Source organism: Lepidochelys olivacea, assembly GCF_965140295.1.
Source record: "Lepidochelys olivacea isolate rLepOli2 genome assembly, chromosome: 7".
NCBI classification, from domain to species: Eukaryota; Metazoa; Chordata; order Testudines; family Cheloniidae; genus Lepidochelys; species Lepidochelys olivacea.
Window position 1 is genome coordinate 33,596,303 of NC_140417.1, and position 20,453 is coordinate 33,616,755.

At 60.6% G+C, this 20,453-nt stretch overlaps 1 protein-coding gene across 4 annotated transcripts in view; it reads right to left on the reverse strand.

The window, feature by feature from the left end:
• Positions 1-1,288: 1,288 nt before the first annotated feature.
• The window catches only part of SPTBN2 (spectrin beta, non-erythrocytic 2), a 63,098-nt gene continuing 43,933 nt past the window's right edge, over positions 1,289-20,453 (reverse strand). For all 4 annotated transcript variants that reach the window (XM_084634248.1, XM_084634247.1, XM_084634249.1 and 1 more), the window contains 23 exons: positions 17,883-18,753; positions 17,391-17,528; positions 16,255-17,011; positions 15,637-15,839; positions 15,088-15,178; positions 14,858-15,004; positions 13,859-14,122; positions 13,193-13,417; positions 11,817-11,906; positions 11,169-11,429; positions 10,544-10,674; positions 9,748-9,952; positions 8,910-9,284; positions 8,252-8,496; positions 7,702-7,840; positions 7,221-7,305; positions 6,759-6,955; positions 5,746-5,894; positions 5,394-5,469; positions 4,837-5,075; positions 4,409-4,582; positions 4,196-4,238; positions 1,289-3,368 (listed from right to left, as the gene is read on the reverse strand). In XM_084634248.1, coding sequence (XP_084490374.1) covers positions 3,135-3,368; positions 4,196-4,238; positions 4,409-4,582; positions 4,837-5,075; positions 5,394-5,469; positions 5,746-5,894; positions 6,759-6,955; positions 7,221-7,305; positions 7,702-7,840; positions 8,252-8,496; positions 8,910-9,284; positions 9,748-9,952; positions 10,544-10,674; positions 11,169-11,429; positions 11,817-11,906; positions 13,193-13,417; positions 13,859-14,122; positions 14,858-15,004; positions 15,088-15,178; positions 15,637-15,839; positions 16,255-17,011; positions 17,391-17,528; positions 17,883-18,753 — 5,339 coding nt within the window. In that variant the 3' untranslated portion in view covers positions 1,289-3,134. The remainder of the gene's footprint in view (positions 3,369-4,195; positions 4,239-4,408; positions 4,583-4,836; positions 5,076-5,393; positions 5,470-5,745; positions 5,895-6,758; positions 6,956-7,220; positions 7,306-7,701; positions 7,841-8,251; positions 8,497-8,909; positions 9,285-9,747; positions 9,953-10,543; positions 10,675-11,168; positions 11,430-11,816; positions 11,907-13,192; positions 13,418-13,858; positions 14,123-14,857; positions 15,005-15,087; positions 15,179-15,636; positions 15,840-16,254; positions 17,012-17,390; positions 17,529-17,882; positions 18,754-20,453) is intronic.

Consider the following 20,453-nt stretch of genomic DNA (forward strand, 5'->3'; position numbering starts at 1 on the left):
GATAACATTGTTCTATTGTGCCTCTGCGTGGAAGGGGCGGAATGTGGCGCTGTTGTGCATGGGGGGCGGGGGTAAGCTGTTATGATGGAATGTCCTATTGTGGATCTGCACGGGGGGGGAGGGAGCGGTGATAATGGTCCATTGCAGCTCTCCATGGGGGAGCCGTGATCGTGGATTGTTCTATTGTGCCAATCCGAGGGGGAGCATTGATTATTCCAATGCTGCTCTTTATAGGTTTCAGAATCCACAAAAAGAACAGGAGGACTTGGGGCACCTTAGAGACGAACACATTTATTTGAGCATCAGCTTTCGTGGGCTACAGCTCAGGAATGCAGCCGATGAAGTGAGCTGTAGCCCACGAAATAAATTTGCTCTTTATAGGGAGAGCAGTGAAAATGGATTGTTCCATTGTGCCTCTCCATGGGAGGGTCAATAGAAGGTTGTGCCATTGCGGCTCTGGATGCGGGAGTGGGGAGTGCAGAAGTGCATTGGGCTGGAACCAAAAGACGGGTTCAAACTAGCCGCTTCCCCTCCCCTGCTCTACAGATCCGGTGGGGGGGGGGGTAGCACAGACAGGGCTCTGCTACCCCTCCTCCCTCCCTTCCCGTGCGTCGCCCCCAGCTGCAGGGAGGTGTCAAGGCAGGGAAGGGGTCGATTCTTAATGGCAAAGGTGGGTTTGCCCCCCTTCCCCGCAAAATTCCATCCTAATACTGGAAATCTCCCCCCCCCCCCCCCCGGTGCTGCACAGTAGGAAAGATGCTGTGGGAGCAGGTGGAAGGATAGTTACTGCCGCACTTCCATACGCCCTGCTGACAAGGAGCGTGAAGTGTTCTAAAGCTTTTTGAATCCCAGCCTCCATTGCCACTAAATAATTGACCAACCCCCATGTCTGACCCTCCACCATCTCCCGCAACTGTGAATATTTAAATGGATAAAAACTGAAAAAAAATGCTTAAAATAAACATTGATATTATCCCCCAAAATTATTAAAAAAACCAACACCCACCTGCCAAGCCTATTTGTAAATGGCCAGTGGTGGCCACATATGACCCGGTGGTTGGAAGCTGGGCATGCTCCAGCTAGCAACAGGCCACTCTGCCATTATTGTCATCAATGATTTGTGTTGCAACAATCCTGGGAGCCAGTTGCACTGGCACTGTGACACTAGGTGGCTGCATGTGTGATATTCCTGCATTAACTGCACCCACCATGCCCATCAGCCCCCAGGGAAGTTGTGTGAGCAGACATGCTCTCGTCCCCATTCCTGCTGGGAAACAAAGCCTCTTGGTCTCTACACAGACTCCTTTATTTCAGAGTTTCTGTCAAAAATTGGAACAGATGCCACTGCAAACACATGAATAATGTTTCCCACAAGCACAGAAAGATCACCAGGATGCGCTCAGGGGATGTCCCAGCCAGGGGGTGCGAGGAGCGAAGTCATGGTCCAAATGCAGCAGCGACATCTTGTTTCCAGGCCTCCCGCTGCAGGAAGCAGGCCCCGCCACCATCCAGTTCTGCAATCCTGCCCACCCCTCGAGCTCCAAGCTGCCTGTCCCCAGGGCCCCAGAAGAGGGAGGAGACTTGGCTCATTTCACAGTCATAGGGGCGAGGGAGCCATGGTGCCCTACCCTGGCAGGGATACGGTTTCTCCTTAGACAGGGAAAACCAGGGGAGGCAGAGAGCAACCACTCATAGCAGGAAGGCACAAATCATTTCTGGGCCACAGACTGGGAGATAAAGGCAAAGGAAACCAGCCAGGGCTTGGGAGGGGTGGGTGGAAAAAGACACCAGATTGGGCACTGGTGGGGAGGAGGGAATCTTTCCCCCAGTTCACCCCAGGAAATCCTATGGATGACTGGAGACCAGTGGGGTTAGGACATTGGGAAAGTCAAAGGGGCAGCCACCTACTGAACAGGGGATGGATTTTCAGCTCAACTGTTTGACAGGCCGGAGGAGACAATTCTGAGCATCCAGCCTGACCTCTGCCCACCCCCGGGTAACCCTGGCTAGAGGATCCCACCCAGTGATTCTGCTAGCTGAGCGGGGTTGCTTGGTGAGAGACACTCTGTCTCAATTCAAAGGCCCCACACAGCAGGGAGATTTCCAGAGACACCAGGAGCCCAGCCCCCTCAACTTTCAAGGAGGATAAGGGCTCCCCCTTTGTAATTTCTCCAGCTCTTAGGTCCTGGATTGCCAGAAGCACTGAGTCCCCCTGCTCTGAAGTCCATTGTTTGGGGGAGCTCAGCCCCTCTGGGAATCCCATGCCCCTTTTGGACAGCAAAGCCCTCAGTGTGAGAAGGGCGGTGAGAGAACTGCCCGCCACAGCTGTCTGCATCCTCATGCAGGGAATCCCTGGTACTGCTGCTGTTTGCAAGCAAAAATAACCCCACTCCAAAGACCGAGCCCCAGCCCTGGGAACCTGATCCCATCCCCATCCTGTCCAGCTCAGCCACAGCTTCCCTGTGAGGGTGTGGCTGTCTGCAAAGCAGGGGGCACGGAGTGGGGGCCTCACTATGGTACGGATGCACCATGGACCCTGCCACATGATCTGCTAATGTAGAGCAGCTGTAGAAAAGGGGTGGGGGAAGATGTACCACCCCATACTAGGGCAGCTCCAGGAGATGGGGGGAAGCAAGGAGAGAAGGTTCATGGATCAGAGAGACAGGAGGGGACAAGGCAAGTCAAACATGTCCCCAAATGTGCATCAGCCCAAATGCCCCTCCCCCACCATGCCTGGGTCTTGGCAACCTAAATACTCTTCCCCACACAGCCTGGTAACCCTAATGCTGCTCCTCCCCTGCACTGGTGCAGAAGGTCACAGGGAGGTTTTTTCCCAGCTTGGCTTCATGGCTGATGCACTCCAGCATTCCCCAGTGTATGGGGGAGTCAGCAGGGATCTCCCCAGCGGCTCCCAGGGTGGGAGGGTTGGTTGAAACTGTCACATTAGCACAGCTACCAATCTAAAATGCAGCATCCCCATCCAGGACCCAGAGTTCCACTCCCTGCTCCGATCCATCTGGAGCCCAGAGTCTGCCCCCCCTGTGCAGAGCCCCTTGTCCCATCCCGTGTCCTTCCATCAGTTCCATGGATTAAATAGCCGGGCAGTGCCCCTCCAGTAGCAAGCCCCCCAGACCCTATTGCTTCTTCTTGAAGAAGCTGAATCTCTTTTCTCGGTCCTTCTCCTTGCCGTCCTTGCTGCGCAGGGCCACGGAGACCTCAGTGGTGCTGTTGGGGGACACGGGTGGCATGCTCACGGCCCGTGTCATGCCCTTGCCAGTGAGTGAGGGCGGATCCTCCGTGTCCTGTTGGGGCGTCGGGGTGCAGGCCACTGAGGCATTGATCACTCGCATCCAGGTGCTCATCTCAGCCTGGCGGAAAGAGAAGGAGCTGTCAGCCGTGGGTTGGGGCAGGGAACTGGAGCACAGAGAGGGCAGGGCACTGGCTCTGGGAGGAGACAGGGCACCAAGAGGGGTTGGCAAGGCAGAGGGGTGGGACTTTGGAGCACAGACAGGGTGGATCTGGGAGGGAACAGAGTTGGGCAGAGCTCTGGGGTAAGGCCCAGGATTCAGAACTGATGAGGCAAAGGGACTGAGAGAGGGTGCAGCACAGGAAGCATGCAACTCAGGATGGTAGGGGGCAGGGCAGAGTGGGGAGGGATATCTGGGGGAGGGCTCTAGGGCTGGAATGGGGCAAGGCAGAGGGTCCAGAACATTGGTGAGCATGGCAGAAGGACTGGGAGAATCCTGTAACCTGTAACCCAGGTGTTTGGCTACTGGCCCCAGGTGCATGGAGGAGAGGCTGTGCGGTTAGCCCTCTCTGCCCCCTACAGACCTCCCCCACTAGAGAGAGAGACATTACAGCATAGCAGACTTGGATCCCCGAGCGGGTGGCGGCGTGTGCATGTAACACCGACAGACCTTAGTCGGGATCCAACCTGGGACCTCTGGAGCTTAGTACATGAGCCTCTCCTCCATGAGCTAAAAGCTACATGGCCATTAGCTAAGGCTGTAGCAGACTCATTAATCTCTAAGTGGTCTTGGTGCCAGCACCACACCCAGGAGGTGTATGGGTTACATGTGTGCACACACGTAAACCTAGGAGCACTAGGAGGGGCCACAAGGAGCTCAGAGGCCAGTGTGCAGGGGTGCCCCCATGTGGACAGGGCAAGCAGTGCCCTCATGCGTAAGAGATTCACCTCATCCTTGGCCTGGAATAAATACTCTTTGCCGTCACTCAACCTGCAGAGAGAAAAAAAACACAGGTTACGTCACCTCCCCATGGCTAAGCCAAACCCTGTCTTGTTCCCTATTCCCTTCATCCTATCCCCTTCACCAGGTCCCCTCCTTCTCATACGGATACCATCCCACCACTGCCCACCCTGTGTGTCTGCCACAGAGGCCGCTCCTACCCCAGCTTGAAGACATGCTTGCGTTTCTTGTAGTCCAGTGCCACGTTGCACTGCGCCCCCTGCAGGCTGATGGGCACCTCGCCATGATAGGGGACACCATGGCTGGCGTTCTTGGCGTCTTTGTAGAAGCCTAGGCTGCCTTTGTGCAGGACACAATACACGTTCTGCCAGGACCTTGGGAGGAAGCACAGAGCCGTCAGAACAGCCACGGGGAGAGGGAAGAGCTCAGAGCCATCAGCACAGCTGGCAGGGGAGCACAGAACCATCACCACAAGGGGACCAGGGGTAGGATATAGCCATCAGTGCAGGCGGGAGGGGCGGGAGGTGGAGCACACAGCTCCCCAGCTCCACCTCCAAGGCCCTGCCCACCACAGTGGCAGCTGGTCCCCAGGCTTCCCCAGTCCAGTAAGGGACAGAGCTTCTCTCACCTGTTGGCTGCCTTCTTGCCCTGGGCTTCCATCTCCTGCTTGCGGCACAGCGCCCCCTCCATGTGCTCCTGGGCAGTGGGGTCTGGTGACCGGAGTGGCAGCGTGGCCGAATGGGCAGGCTCAGGGGTGAGTGCCGGCAGCTTGGTGCGGGCCTTGGGCGAGGGGGCAGGGCTGTGCTCCTTCTCCTCGGCCAGGGCATCCGTCCGGGCGCCGCTTGTCACCTCCGCCATCTTGGACATCTGGAGGGACAGAACAGGTCTGTGACAGGGAGCACAGCTCCTAGATTCCTCCTGCCTGGAGGAGCCGTCTGCCTCTCCAGGCTCTGCCCCACCAGCCCAGCTGACCCCCTCCAGACCCCACTCTCCTCCCAGAGCTGGGGATAGAACCCAGGAGTCCGAGCTGCGACATGGAGTGGATGGGGCTGAAGGTGGCAGAGGCTCCCCCCACACACACACCCCGTTCCAGAATTGGGCACCTTAGCCCAGCTGCTGTTTGTGGGCCCTCCTAGTCCCAAGGTAGCCCTGGCTGGGGGGCTGCGTCTGGGGGAGCTGCATTACCTGGGGGGACTCGGAGTCAGGGTAGATCCCATTCACAGCAGGCAGCTCCGGGAGACGGCTCTGCAGAGTGGAAGTCCTGTGGGGGGTATGGGGGGACGGGACAAGAACAAGCATTAGGGGCTGGTGGAGACCCATGAGAAGGACTGCCACCAACCTCGCTGCCACTCCAGGATGTACCCCACATTACTGGGACTTCCCCCCATCCCCGCCAGCCTGTGCTCCCCATGCCACCCTCCTCCCCTGATGCCAGGACCCCTTCCCATTCTCCCCCGAGGCTGTACTCCCCATGCTGTCCTCCCCTAGATGCCAACCCCCTACACAGCTGGTGCTCTAGGCCAGGCCCTGCTCTCACCCATCAGCAATGCTCAGTCCTGGCCCCTGCTGGCTGTCAGGGGGCAGCACTGGCTGCACCGTGACCTCGGGCTCTGGCTCGGGTGGTGTTGGGGGCCGCCTCTTCCTCCTCTCCTCCTCTTCGTGCCGCAGCTGCTCCTTCTCCTCCAGCTGCAGGGGAGAGGGGCACACAGAGATGGAACAGCCTAGTCCCTCCTGACAAGGCCCCCGGGCTGGGAACACAGGCCAGGGGCATGTCTCCACATGGTACAGTGCAGGGCTTGGGGTGGGGAGCGGCAGTTCCATAGGGGTCTGGTTCTGATCCATATCAAGGTGGACGGCCAGAGGCAGAGCTGGGAACCTGCCCCCAGTGCCAAGGCATTCCGAACTGGGGTTCCAGTTCCGATCCGTTTGGCAAGAGACGAGCCGTAGTGGCAGAGCTGTCCACAACTCAAGAGGGTCCAGGGGTTCTGGTTCTGACCCATACGAGATAGACCATGAGGGGCAGAGCTGGGATCGACACCTCCTCAGAGTGAAGGGTGCTCCAGAATTGGGACTGCAGCTCTGATTGGCCTGGCAGAAACAGGCCTAAGGGGCACCATGCAGATCAGACCTGCTCCAGGGTAGGAGTCCAGATCCAGGGTTCTGGTTCTGATCCATCATACAGACTCAACACAGACACACCCATTGGAGGCTCCATTCACCAAGTTGGGTGGGTCTCAGGCCTTAGTTCCAATTGGTGGCCTCTGTGGCAAACCCAGCGCTACCTCTGGCCCATGGAGACATCCTAACCCTGGGCCAGGGCTAGGGTAGAGCACAGGAAACTGTGTGGGCTGGCAGTGTCACACCAAGGCACAGCCAAGGGCCTCAGGGGGCCATGTGTGGGACTGCAGCATCCCCAACCCGGGCATACACCAATGGCTCAACAGCCACCCCCCACCCCGGGGCAGAGCAGCAGGGATGTGTGTATGGGCGTGCAGCATCCCTGCCCCGGGCACACACCAAGGGCCCCCGAACCTCAGGCAGGCCTCTCACCGTGGTGAGCTTTTCCAGTGCCAGGAAGCGCTCTTCCCAGGCAGCGGCCAACTTCTGGAAGCCCTCGTGCCTCTTGATGAGGTTCTCCACCTCGTCTACGTTCCCGCCCAGCTCGGCTGAGCGCACAATGGGCTCCTGGCTGGACAGCCAGGCCTCAGCCATGCTGGCATCGCGCCCAAACATCAGCACCTCCATAACTGCAGGGGGACAGACCAGATGGGTGGGGCACTGCTGGGGACAGGAGCCCAGAATACCAAGCTGCCATCCCCCAGCAACCCACTAGACCACACTCCCCTCATGGTGCTGGGGATAGAACCCAGGAGTACTGACCTCCCCACTGCACCCCTCTGCACCCTACCACATCAGATTCAACCCTACAGCTGTGCTGCTGCCCCTTTCCCTCCTTGGTGTCCTCCCGACACATAGAGCCCCCTCTCTTCCCTGCCCCTTCTCCTCACTAACCAATCTGCAGCCAGTCCATCTTCTCCTGCCACCGGTCTCCGATCTCCTTGCGCCGCTCCTGCAGCTGGGACAGCTTCTCTGAAATCTGAGCAGAGGCGCTGGCTCAGGAAAGTGGGGGGCCCAGCCCACCCTGGAGGAATCACAGTTGTGTTGGTCACATGGTCCCACTGCTAGGAACTAGGGCCCAGTCAAATGATTGGCGGTGAGGAATGGATCGCGATGTGGGAAGGAACTAGAGCCCAGTCAAATGATTGGCGGTGAGGAATGGATGGCGATGTGTAAACCCTACGCAGGAGAGGGGCCTTTCAGGGGATGACTTGGGAACAGACTGGAGGAGATCCTGACCTGGATCCCAGCATAGGGGTGCGGGTACGAACTAGAGGGGACCCAAGACACCCAGTCCACACAACACCTGGGGGTAGTGTCAGGGGGCAGTGCTGGGATGGCAGGGGCATGGAGGGCTGTCACCTGGGGGTCTCACCTTGTCAGAAGCGTAGTGGCCCTTGTCCAGCAGTGCAGTGCCCATGGCTATGCAGGAATTGAAGCTGTCCGTCCGGGCCTCCACCTCGGCCTTGATCCCTTGGTGGTTCTTGATGACCAGGTCAGCCGAGGACACGTCCCTGGGGAAGGAGGATAAGGAGGTACCCTTCAGCATGGCTGAGCTAGCAACAGCCCCCCACTCACCACTGGCTGGCTGGGCCCAGGCGATTCCCTCCAGTCTCCAGACTTGTGTCCACTGGCACATGCTGTTCTGATCCCAGCTGGGCCATGCTAGCTGGGGTGGAGGCCTGGCCAGTCTGTCCTGAGCTATACTGGTCTGTGCTGGGCCATGTCAGGCTGAACTGGGATAGACTGGGCCACGCTGAGCTATATTGGTCTGTACTGGGCGATACTGGTCAGTCTGGTCCACACTGAGCCATCCCAGTCTCTGCTAGGCTGGGTGAGCTATGTTGGGCTATATTGACCTACACTGGGCCATGCCAGTCTGGGCTGGGCTATTCCAGTCCGTGCCCTGGGAGCTCCCTGCTCACCTGGGCTTCTCCTGGGCATCTATCTGCAGGTGCACCCCGTCCATCCACAGCATCAGGTCTCGCACCATCTTGAAGAAGCGGAACTTGTCCACGGTGTCAAGCAGCAGCTGCCGGCGGCCTTGGCTGCTGCTCAGCAGCTCAGCCCAGGCCTCGCTCACGGCCTGCTCATGCCGCCGGATGTCGTCGGCCTTCTCACCCGCATAAGCCTTCTGCAGCCGCGTAGCGTCCTCCTGCACCTGTTTCACCTGGGGAGCCGGGGGTCAGAGTGGCATCCCGCCCCCACCCCATGCCACCCTTCCCACTCGTAGGGGAAGTGTATGTAGAGAGAGGAATCCCTGACACTGCCCCACACTCCATCCTGCCCATCTCCCTTTCCTTACCCCATGCCCTGTCCCCTGTCCCATCCTGCTCTCCTCTCCATGCCCCAGACCCCCCCAGATCTTGCCCCCATCCTACCCTGCTCCCCTCCCCTTCCCCACCCCAGATCCTACCCCACACCCCCTCCCCATCCCACACGGCTCCTCTTCCCTCCCCCACATCCTACCCCACACCCTGTCCCCCCATCCCACCCCACTCCCCTCCCGCTGCCACAGACCCTGCCGCCACCCCCCTCCCCATCCCCAGACCCTGTCCAATCCCACCCTGCAGCTGGCAGTACCTGTGCACTGAGCGCCTGGATGTCATGCTCGTAGGCTGTGTGCATGCGCTGCATGGCCTCGGCTGTGTTCAGGTCGCGCCCCACCTCGTCAGGCAGCTGCTTCTGCTTGTGCTGCACCTGGGCCAGAGTCTGGCGGGCGTCGTGGTAGAAGCGATGCAGCTCGTAGGAAGCCGCCAGCATCTGGCTGCGGGTGTCGATGAGCTCCAGCAGGTCGGCCCAGGCATCGTTGAGCCCGTCCTTCCACTCGGCAATGGTGGCGTTCTCCGAGTGCCCTGATGAGATCAGCTCGTCCGCCAGCAGGTTCACGGCGTCCACGCGCTCCTGCCCGATGTTACTGGTGTCACGGGAGAACTCCCGGAACTTGTCCCGCAGCATCTGGGGAAAGAGAAGGGTCAGGGAGGGCCACGGGCCCTGCTGAGGGCAGTGATGGGACCCAGGTCTGGGGGGAGTGGGAGAGGGGGTCTGGAGGGGAGGTCAGGAAAGGGTCGACAGGAGAAGGGATGGGCTTGCGGGATGGGAGGTGCACCGGGGGAGGTGATGGGCTCCAGGCGCATGAGGCTGCCTCAGCTGGGCTCCACGTAGGGCTACCTCGGCTAGTGCTGCAGAGAGGCTACGCCACACTGCGTAGCCAGCCGGGCTCTGGCACCAGCCTGCACAGGAGCCCAGCCTGGCGGAGCCTGGGATGGTTCAGCATGGACCAGTCTATCTCAGTCCAGACTGACCAGTATCACCCAGTACAGAGCAGGATAGCTCAGCATGGACCAGTCTAGCCCACTTCAGACTGACACAGCCCAGCAGAGACCAGTCTAGCTCCCCCTGCTCTGCACCGGGCACTCACAGTGACATGCTCGTAGTCCTGCCCCAGCTCGTGGGAGGCAGCCACCACCTCACGCTCCGAGATCCACTGCTCCAGGTCATCCACGTCGCGCTTAAGCTGGCAGAGGCGCTGGTGCTCCTGCAGCTTCCCCCGCCGCTCCTCTGCCAGGTCCTTCAGGCTGGCGTACAGCTTGTCCACCTGGCCCTGGCGCAGGGTAAGCCGCTCACTGCAGGGGGAAGAGCCACTTGAGCCACAGAGCGGTGCCTGCCCCTCGCCGACTGGAAGTGGCAGCACTGCCGGGGAGCAGGGGCCGAAGACCTGCGAAAGCCCTGGGGCTAATGCGCTGCCCAAGAGGCTGGGGGTTCCCATGCTGTGGGGGCTGTGCTGGCATGGGCCATGCCACGCTCGACAGGGCTGTGCCAGGCTCGGGGCGGACCACGGCAAACAGGAAGAAGGGGGGCATGTTGCTAAGGGAGTCTCCACCTCCATCCCAAGCGAGAGGGACTGTAGGTTCCAGGTCTGATCTCCCCTGGACAGCCGCGGTGCCCCTCTCTCCATGCACAGCCATGGCGAATGGTGTCTGGGCACAGAGCATCGGGCCACAAGGTCTGTGATGCAGGCACAAGCAGCATCTAGCCGGGCTCAGGCCCTGCTGCGGGGACAACTTGGGCTCAGCGGGGCGGAGGGACGGGGCTTTCGACTGGGCTCCTGGCAACCCATGGGAGGCTATGGACTCACTGTCCCCCAGTAGCACAGGGCCATGGGACCTGGATCTGTGCCCACTGTTGCGGGGGGGAAGGGGCACAGGGGGTCTCACCTCTCTGGGTGCTCACTGGCCACCATGTCGCGGCTCTGATTGGAGAGCTGGTGGATGGTCTGGGCGTAGTCGTCCAGCGCTTGCTCCATCACCAGGTGCTTCTTCACCATGGCCTGGGCAATCAGCTCGTCCTGTGGGTGCCGGACAGAGAAGGATGGAGGGTGCCACGACGCAGGGGCAAAGAGGGGGAGGGGCGGGGGTGCCATGATGCAGGGGCAAAGGGAGCGGGTGGGCAGGGCTGTCCCCAGCTCCTAGGATGGTGGTCAGGCTGAGGGTCACTCAGCTCTCACAGGCCCACTGGCTTTCATAGGTGCGGGGTCAGGGTGGATGCAAGACATCCAAGAGCAGCCTTCTCCTGAGACATCATGTGCAGCTTCTGTGGCCGGGGGGGTAGCACCCAGCGAGTGAGAGGCACCCCAGCTCCCGTGGGTATCAGGGAACAAGGGGGCTCTCAGAGGCAGAGAGGGGGTGGGGCAGGCTGGGCTCTGTGCCCCCCGTACACCTTTGCCTTCTCTTGGGACATCGTGCACAACAGTTGCAGAGGGGGGGCACCCAGTGGGTGGAGGGGTACACCTGGTTCCCATGGAGGGGTGGGGGCGGGGCCTCCACTCCCTTTCCCCCAGACCTTGGCCTTCTCCTGGGACATCATGTGCAGCTCCTGCTCGCCCATCCAGGCCTCAGCTTCAGCCACGTCGAAGTAGAACTGCTGGGCAGCGTGTGCCCGCTCCAGACGCCGGTGCCGCAGCTCCGCCTGGTGCCCCAGCTCCCGCCAGGCCTCCTGCAGCTCTTCCACCCGCTCCACGGGCCCGCAGCGCGCGAGCCCTGCCCGCCGCCCCAGCAGCTCCTCCACGCGTGGCTCATGGCCCTGGATCTCCTTCTGCAGGGTCTGGGGCAGGGAGCATGGGCGAGGGGGGTCAGAGTGTGGCATTCACCCTCTCCCCTATGCTGAGCCCCCTGCTCCTGACCCTCCCCACCCCCCAACCTCAGCCTTCAGAGTGCTCTTTCAGTAGAGTCTGGGAGCAGAGAGGAAGGGGGGGGTCATGGTACGTTCACCCCCAGGCCTCACCACTCTTTTGACCCTCCCCCCAATTCACCCCTCCCTCATCTCCATCCCCCATCAACCCTCGCCCACCCCCTCCTCCTTTCATATTCCCCCTGCCCCCAACCCTCTACTCCTGCCTTGTCAACACTGCGTGAGGTAGGGAGCACCTCTGCCACTGAGTGGGGTGAGCAGACTCCAGCCCCCCAGTCCCTCCCCAGCCTGGCACCACACCTGGTTCTTCTTTATCAGCAGCTGGACGGTGGGCAGGTCCTTGCCATGGTCGGTGGAGATGGCCATCGGCATCCGCTCCCTCACCCACAGCTGAAAGCACAATGTGGAGCAGGGTCAGGGGCACACGAGGGGCACGTGGGGGGACTGTATGGGGGGGCTTCACAGTGAGGGATGCAGGGAGAACTGTGCAGGGTGGGGGCGAAGCATGGAGGCTTCATTGGGGGCTGCACAGGGTGGGGGATATATGGGGGGCTGAACGGGGGTGCACAGGATGGGGGATGCATGTAGGGCTGCACAGGTGGGTGCGCAGGGTAGAGGATGCACAGGGGAGTACACAGGGTAGGGGGATGCATGGGGGCTGCACGGGCACTGCACAGAGTGGGGGATGTTGCATGGGACAGGAACTGCAAGGGGGTCCATGCATGGGCAGCCTCAAACCTGGCAGCCCCTCCACTCAACATTGCAGTCTGAATATCAGAGTGGGAGATTAATGGAATTTCCCAGTTTAAATTTTTTTCTCCTCCCACGCAAAAGTCCAGCCCATGGACCCAGCCTGACCCCCCACCCCATCCACTTGTCACCAGCCAGGGTGGGACCTCCACACATGCTGCATAGAGCCCCACTGCTGAAGCTAAAGGGCATCACCGGCAGGTGAAGCAGGGACTGGCCACTGGAGGGGGACGGAGACTCACACTTAGCCAGTGAGGGCTCTATTTGTTCAAGAACACTAGGACACTGGGAGTCAGGACTCTTGAGTTCTCCCGCCAGCTCTGGGAGGGGTGCAGGGCCTAGTGGGTTAGAGCAGGGGGCTAGGAGTCAGGACTCCTGGGTTTTCCCCCTGGCTCTGGGAGGGGCGCAGGGCCTAGTGGCTTGGGGCTGGGAGTCAGGACTCCTGGGTTCTCCCCCCGGCTCTGGGAGGGGCGTGGGATCTACTGGGCTGGAACAGGGGGGCTGGGCTCTGTCTCTGGTTCTGGAGGGACGTGTGAGGCAGTGCAGCACAGCCAAGCCCAAGGATCTAGCACATTCATTCTGAAAGGCAGTGTGGCTCCGTAACTGAGACTCAGATCTGCCCCATTAGAGACCCAGGGCTTAGTGCTAGTCCCTAATAGGGACCCATCATTCAGCCCCAATACTGTCCAGGGGGCACAGTGGCCTGCAGGAGAAACCCAGCCTAAATGCCCCCTACCCTGCCCCCTGGCATGGGGGAGTGCTGGGTGCAGCGGTGGGGCTCTGCACTCCTGTAATTCTAGGCTGAGGCCCATGGAGTAAAAGGCAGCAGTCTCTGGGGCTGGATCTCATTCCTGTCTCCCCTCTCCAGGCCCCATTTCCCATCCTCTCCCCACACAGCAGCACCACCTGCACTGCCTGGGACTCACGATCTCGTCCTCCAGGTCACGGTTGAACTGGTGCTCCTCCTTGGAGGCCAGCAGCTTGTGGCAGCGCTCCTCCAGAGGGCCCCGCAGGTCCAGGAACTTCTCCTCCACTGCCCGGAACTTGCCTTCCACCTCAGCTGTGTTGGCGTCCTCCTGGCTCAGGGCTAGTGCCTGCGACTGGATGGCCTCCACCTCCTTCTCCCGCACGTCCATCTGATTCTCCAGCATCTGAGGGGCAGAGGACAGCATTACAGCCTTAGGGACCCCAGCAGAGAGCCCCAGCCCAGGGAGAGCAGGGAGTCTGGCCCTTCTCCCCACTGGTGTGATGCAGCCATGGGTCCCCCTCTGCTTCCCCATGGTGCTTGGGGATCCTGCAGGCAACTAGTTCCACCTTTGAGCCGTGGTGCATGGAGGGGGTGGTGTCAGGGATGAGGCCAGTCTAGGGTTCTCCAGTGCGGTGGCCAATGGAGCAGGCTCCCTCTGCCAGGGGATACCCAAGGCCTTGGAAATGGGAGAATGGGCTCTGGGATTGAGAGGGTCAGAGGGCCAGGATCTCCCATATCTCACGGGCCTTTGGGACCTGGAATTTTGGGTCATCTTGGAGCCCCATCATCCCTCACCCCAAGAATCTAGGCTGCCCTCCCCTCTATTGCACCTGCCACCCCAGACCTGTTGCTTCTTCAGCAGGATGTTGACGCTGGTCAGATCCTTGCCGTAGTCATCAGACTGGAGCTGGGCCTGCAGCCCGGCCAGCCAGGCCTCCAGGGCAGAGCAGCTCTGGGTGAAGAGCTCAGCCCGGTTGGCATCGAAGAGGCACTGAGCCTTGGTCTTGGTGGTGGACTCCAGCTCATCCCATAGCCGGTGGAGGCTGTCCAGCTTCTCCTTCACCACGAGCTCCAGCTCCGGCTTCTCCGCCATTAGCTGCTGCCCCTCCTGTCAGGGACCCAGAGCACTGGTTAGGGGGATGAGGCCCTGCATGTGCTGCAGGGTCTTCAGGCCCCAGCAGGCCTGGCCAAGCCCAGATGAAGGCCAAGTTGCTACAGCCCTGTGCCCTGCCTCTTGGAGTCATGTGATCACAGTCACACCAGAGTCTGCAGGAATCCTGAGACAATGGCTCTGAGAGGGGGGACCTGCCCCATGCATCTCAGTGGGGTATTAACACCCAGCCCCACTTCTCCAGGGGCCTGGCCAGCTCTATCCCAGCAGGGGGCTCAGTATGAGGCAGGAGCAGCAGAGTCCAGTGGGCCCAGCTCCCCCCTCAGTCATGCACAGACAACCCGACTGGTGGGACAAGTCCTGGGGGCCCTGTTGACACCCCAGCATCTCTGGGACCAGAAGTGGGAGGGTCCATGGTCTGCAGCAGGGGGTCCATGGGTGAGAGGGTCCATGGTAAGGGGTGGGACTGTGGGGGCAGGGCCATGGTCTTAGGGCGAGGCTGTGGTAATGAGTCCATGGAGAGGGGGCAGAGCCATGGGGCAGGTCCATGGCACTGGGGAGTGGCCATGGAGTCAGGTCCATGATGCTGTGGCAAGTCCACCATGAAGGGGCAAGTCTCTGATGCTGGTGCATGGCCATGATGGTAAGTCCATGGCAAGGGGACAGGGCCACGGTATTCGGGTGCAGCCATGTGGGGGGGTCCCCAATTTGCCATACCCTAACCGCCCCCACCTTCTCGATCTTGTCCAGCCAGTCCTTGTTGGAAGCCAGCTCGGCCGTGAAGGCCTGGTGCTTCTGCCACTTGGTGTGCAGGTTGCGGGCCTCGTCATAGGACATGTCCTGGGCTGTCAGCATCTTCTCATTGATCCACAGGGTGAGCTGGTGGGGAGGCAGAGGACAGAGTGAGGATCCCCAGACCCATGGCCCCCTTGCCCCTCCCCCACAGCCCCCCCTCCACTCACCTCCTGGCAGTCCTGCAGGAAGTGCTGCAACTCCCGGTTATCCCGCAGCCGCCGAAGCAGCTCGTTGGCAGCATCCCGATTCCGCTTGTGCCTGGGGAAGGAAAGCAGAGACTCATGTGATATTCACCTGCAGGGTGAGATCGGGGCCTGTCCTCTGTATGTCATAGAGCCAGCACTGCCTTTGCTCGTGAGGACTCTCCACTACCTCGGGCACTAGCAACTTGTGGTCTCTGAACAGGGCAAGCTGAGATCCGTCCCACAGGCTGCTCTGACCTCCTGGGCCAGGTTTGCCTGGCTCTGGCCAGGGAGGAGCTCCTAGCTCATCACAATCATTAATCTCAGTATTGTCCTCCCTGTTTAACTCCAGGGGGAAGGGACCTGTCCTAAATCACAGAACTGGGGATAGAACCCAGGAGTCCTGACTCCCAGCCCTCCCTGCTCTAACCCACTCGACCCCCCCATCCCTTCCTAGAGTGGGGATAGAACCCAGACAGCAATGACACAACAGGGTTCCCACTCCCAGAAGCCCTTGTGGGGCTGGGCTCTCACCTGCCATCAATGGAGTCAACCTTCTCCTGGACTTTGTCTGCATGGACACTGTCCCCCACAATCAGCTTCCGCCCGGCGTCCACCAGCCCCTTGATCTTCTCCCCATTGGCCTCCATGGTGGTCATGAAATCTTCATGCTTCTTAATGGAGGCCTCTGCCCCTTGCAGGGTGCTGGGCATCTCAGTGTGGGACAGTACGTACTCCTGCAGGGGCGAGCCACACAGAGCCATGGCACTGGGCACAGCTTGGCCCATGTTCCAGGCCCCTGCCCTGAGTGAGATGGAGATCCCAAGGGAGGAAACTAGGGGCCAGTGGGATGGAGAGGTACTGAAACTGCTAAGGGTGGGTGGGGATGGGGTGATTGCGGGTCCTAGGGGACTAATACAGTGACAGGGATTTGGGTGGGAGTCTTGGGCAACTGGAATGGGGGGGTGGAGGGGAATACCAAGCTGGATGGGTCCAGGAGACTGATCAGGTGTCGGGGGAATACTGGACTGGATGGGCAGATGGGTCTGATCCGGGCCAGAGAAGGGGGTGGCATACTGGGCTGCATGGGTCTGTCCTATCTCCAGCACAGGAACCAGCCTCCCCCAGACATGCTGGTCGCCCCAGCCTCACCTGGTTGCTGAGCACGCCCTCCACCTGCTTGGTGTCCCGCAGGAAGAGCTGGAAGCTATAGGCCTGGGACAGCAGGTGATGCCTATTTTCCCACATCTGGCCCAGCTCCTTCCAGCCAGTGTCCAGGGCCTCCAGGCGTTGCTGCAGGAACATGTACTGGGCATCGGTCTGGCCCTGGGTCACCTCCTGGCCCATGGCCCGCATGCTCTGGTAGTCGTCCTTGTAGTGCTCGATCTCATTACGGATGCTCTCGTGCTGGCTCAGCAGCTGCTCAGCCTCAGCCAGGGTGGCTGGCACGTCCTCAGAGGCCACAGCCGTCTGTGTCCGTGACAGCCAAGCCTGGAAGTCATCGAGGTCACGCAGGAAGCCCTGCAGCTTGCTGGCCTCCCCCAGCGACTCCTCGCGCCGCCGCATGGTCTCACGCAGCTCGGCCCACACAGCCTTGATGTCCGCCAGCTGGTCTAGGATGGGCGTCGCCTGGCCCGGGTGCTCGGCTGCCAGCGTGGCCGCCTCCCCCTGCAGGTCCAACACCTTGCCCTGGATAGCCTCCAGGTCCCGCTCCATCCCCGTCAGCTTCCTCTGCAGCGCCATGACACCCGCCAGGTCATTGCCCAGCTCCTGCGTCGACTCAATCACCTTGGTCTTCTCCCTCATCCAGGACTTGGTCTCGTTGCACTCCAGGTAGTAGTTCTGGATGTTCAGGGCCGAGGTCAGTGCGGCCTTCTTCTGGTCGGCCAGAGTGCGGAACCGCTCCCACCTGGAGAAGGGACAGGGAGGTAGGTGCGGGGCCTGTTCCCACTGACCACCCTGGAGCTGCCGAGCCCACATTGGCGCTGCCAAAGGCAGACCTCCCAAGAGCCCTGATGCCTGTCACTGGATGCAGATCCCCCAAGAGTCCTACTCATCCCCATGGGTCAGTCAGAACCCCACACACAGCCTCTGACGCTGAGCTGCCTGCCCCCACTCCCAGAACCAAGCAGCCTGCTCTCCCCACAACCTCCCTGGTGCCAAGCCGCCTGCTCTCCCCATCTCCCCCCAGCACCGAGCCGCCTGCCCACCCCATCTCCCCCTGGCGCCGAGCCAACTGCCCTCCCCATCTCCCCCTGGCACTGAGCCGCCTGTCCTCCCGCTCAGACCTGGTGTTGAGCTGCTCCTGCGTGGCCTGGATGCTCTCTTTGTTGCGGTGGTCAGTGCTCAGCAGCTGCCCAGCAATCTGGTTGATGGCCGCAATGCGCAAAGCCAGGTTATTCATCTCGGGCTCCAGTGTCTCAAACCTGCAGGCCCGGAGATACAGGCTCAGCCAACAATGCACTCAACCCCACTCTTGCCCTGGCGAGCCAACCCCTCATGTTCCCCCCAGCACAGCACCAGCTGCTGCTGATCACGCATCTGCCCTAGTGCCTACTGGGAAAATCCAGGCTGCTTTCCCATAGGGCCTCAGCATGGATATAGCAGCCAGAGCATCATGGGGGAGCAATGCATTCTGGGATGTCCCACCACACAGAGAGCTGGGAGACAGGGAAGGGGGCTAGGGCCACAGTTACTCGTTGGCTGCAAGGGGCAGCGGGGTGTGGGCCTAACGAGGCTGGGCCAGGTGGTGCATGCGGGCCTGGTCAGCCCCCACTCACCTCTGCTGCACCACCTCCAGGTCCTCCAGTTTCTCAGGGATCTCCATGGCATGCAGCCATTGCTCCTTCTCACCAATCCACAGCCCGCAGGCATCAGCCTCGCTGAACATCTTGTAGAGGTTGAGGGCATCCTGCAGATCCTGCTTGCGGCGCTCAGCCAGAGCGGCCAGCTCCTGGTAGCGCTGTTCCACAGCGGGCAGGCGCCCTGCCACCTCGGGTGTATGGGCAAAGGCGGGTGGCAGGCTCTGGGCCTGCTCATGTAGCGCAGCGATGGCGGGCCGGTGGTTCTGGATCTCCTCTTCCACGTCCTTGTGCTTCTTAACCAGGCTCTGGGTAGAGTACTCGTCATGGCCCACCTCCGGGCTGGACACCAGCCGCAGGGCATCCATGAGCCAGGCCTCCATGTCGTCGGCATCAGCCTGGAACTGGTAGAGGCTGGAGGCCTCATGCAGGCGCCGCTCCCGCTCGCCTGCCAGCGCCTCCAGGTGTTGCCACTGCTCCTCGATCTCCCGGATGCGCTCGGCCACCTCGCGTGCCCCAAAGTGCCCCTCACGCACCAGGCAGTGGCCCTGGGCCGTGGTGTGCTGCAGGGGTCCATAGCGGCCACTCATCTCATCACGGAAGGCATTGTGCTTGCTGATGAGGCGCAGCACGCTGGTCAGGTCCTTGCCGAAATCATCCGACGACAGGATCTGCTCCTGCTCCCGGATCCAGGCCTCCTCCTCACCCATGTCCCAGAAGAACTTCCACAGCCGACGTGACTCCTCCAGCTTGGCCCGGCGCTTGCCTGCCAGCTCAACCAGCTCCTGGTAGCACAGCTCTAGCATGTCCACCCTCTCCTGCACCAGCTGGGGGTCACACGGCTTGTATCCTGTGGGGGGATGTGGATGTTGTAGCCCACAGGTTGATTTTACGGTAAAGGATAAGAATAGCAATGCAGAAATGCAAGAGACTTAGCGGCATAGACCTATAAGAATAACTTAAGCTGTTACCACAGCTATAAGGCCTAACAGCCTGCATAGGAGCAGTTGCTTAGGTTAGCATAAGTAAGTAAATCAACAGGGACCTTAAGTCCCAAGATGGCATAAGCTTTTGTTTTACTTGTTTTGTAAAAATCACAAGTGTTGAAAACTTCTGACAGGTACCTGCAAGAAGGCAGTTTGCACAAGTTTAGGGTATTTTTGGAGGGAAACATGAGAAGATGCCTAACCACAGGTAACCATGGTAATTTAATTGACATGTATGCTACTTATCCCATTAGTTTGAACTAATTAATATAGTCACTTATGGGATAAGGACACCCCAACATTACGAGGGTGAGAAAGTCAAGATAGTAAAAGAGGGCGGAGCTATTTATACATATGCACCAAAGGCCTATAAAACATCTGGTCTTAAGGAGAGCCACTGGAGTTCTCCATTGGCATGCCAGAGTCACACTAGGATCCGTCTCAACTTTCTGAGCTCTCCCCAAGGATACGGTGAGAACACCCAGTGGTGAGCTGGAGCCGGTTTGCACCAGTTCGCTGGAACCAGTTGTTAAATTTAGAAGCCCTTTTAGAACCAGCTGTCCTGCGAGGGGCAACCGGTTCTAAAAGGGCTTCTAAATTTAACAACCAGTTCTAGCGAACCGGTGCAAACCCGCTCCAGCTCACCACTGGGTGTACTCACCGGTGCTGGAGCACCCACGGGGAAAATTTGGTGGGTGCAGAGCACCCACCGGCAGCTCCCCACCCCGACCCCAGCTCAGCTCCACTCCGCCTCTGAGTTACCCTCCGCCCCACTCTGCTTCTCCACTCCCCCCTCACCTCCCCCCCCCCCCCCCGCTTCCCGCAAATGAGCTGTTCGCGTGGGAAGCCAGGGAGGGCTGAGAAGCAGGAGGCAGTGCTCAGGCCCAGGGAGGCGAAGCAGAGGTGAGCTGGGGCGGGGGGGGGGGGCAGGGGAACTGCTCCCTGCCCCAGCTCGCCTCCCCCTCCCTGGGCCTGAGCGTGAAGCTGCCACTTGCTTCTCAGCCCGCCCAGGCTTCCCGCTCGAACAGCTGATTTGCGGGAAGCAGGGGACGGGCGGAGAAGCAGAGGAGGGCGGCGCGTCCGGGGGGGAGGCGGAGGTGGAGTGGAGGTGAGCTGGAGCCGGGCGTGGGGCAGGGAGCTGCCAGTGGGTGCTCTGCTTCAGCCCTGGAGCACCCACAGAGTTGGTGCCTAAGGCACCACTCTTGATGTGATCAGTAGGGGGAGAGGCAGCTCCCCCGGCTTCCCTCCTAGCTATGCTCATCCACCCCTTGGAGCCAGAGGGACCTGCCAAATGTTTCCCGGGAGCCGCCCCAGGTAAGCACCGCCAGGACTCCCCACCTTGCCCCCCGGCAGGTCCCTCTGGCTCTTAGGGGCAGAATGGGGTGGGCACCCACTATAGTGGTCCACAAGACCCTCCTGCCTGGTTCCAGGGGCAGTCAGGGGACAGGGGAGGGGGGTGGATGGGGTAGGATCCTGGGGGGCGGGGGCGGGCCACGACTCCCTCGTGGGGTGAGGAGGGAACCGGTTGTTAAGATTTTGGCAGCTCATCACTGAGTACACCCAG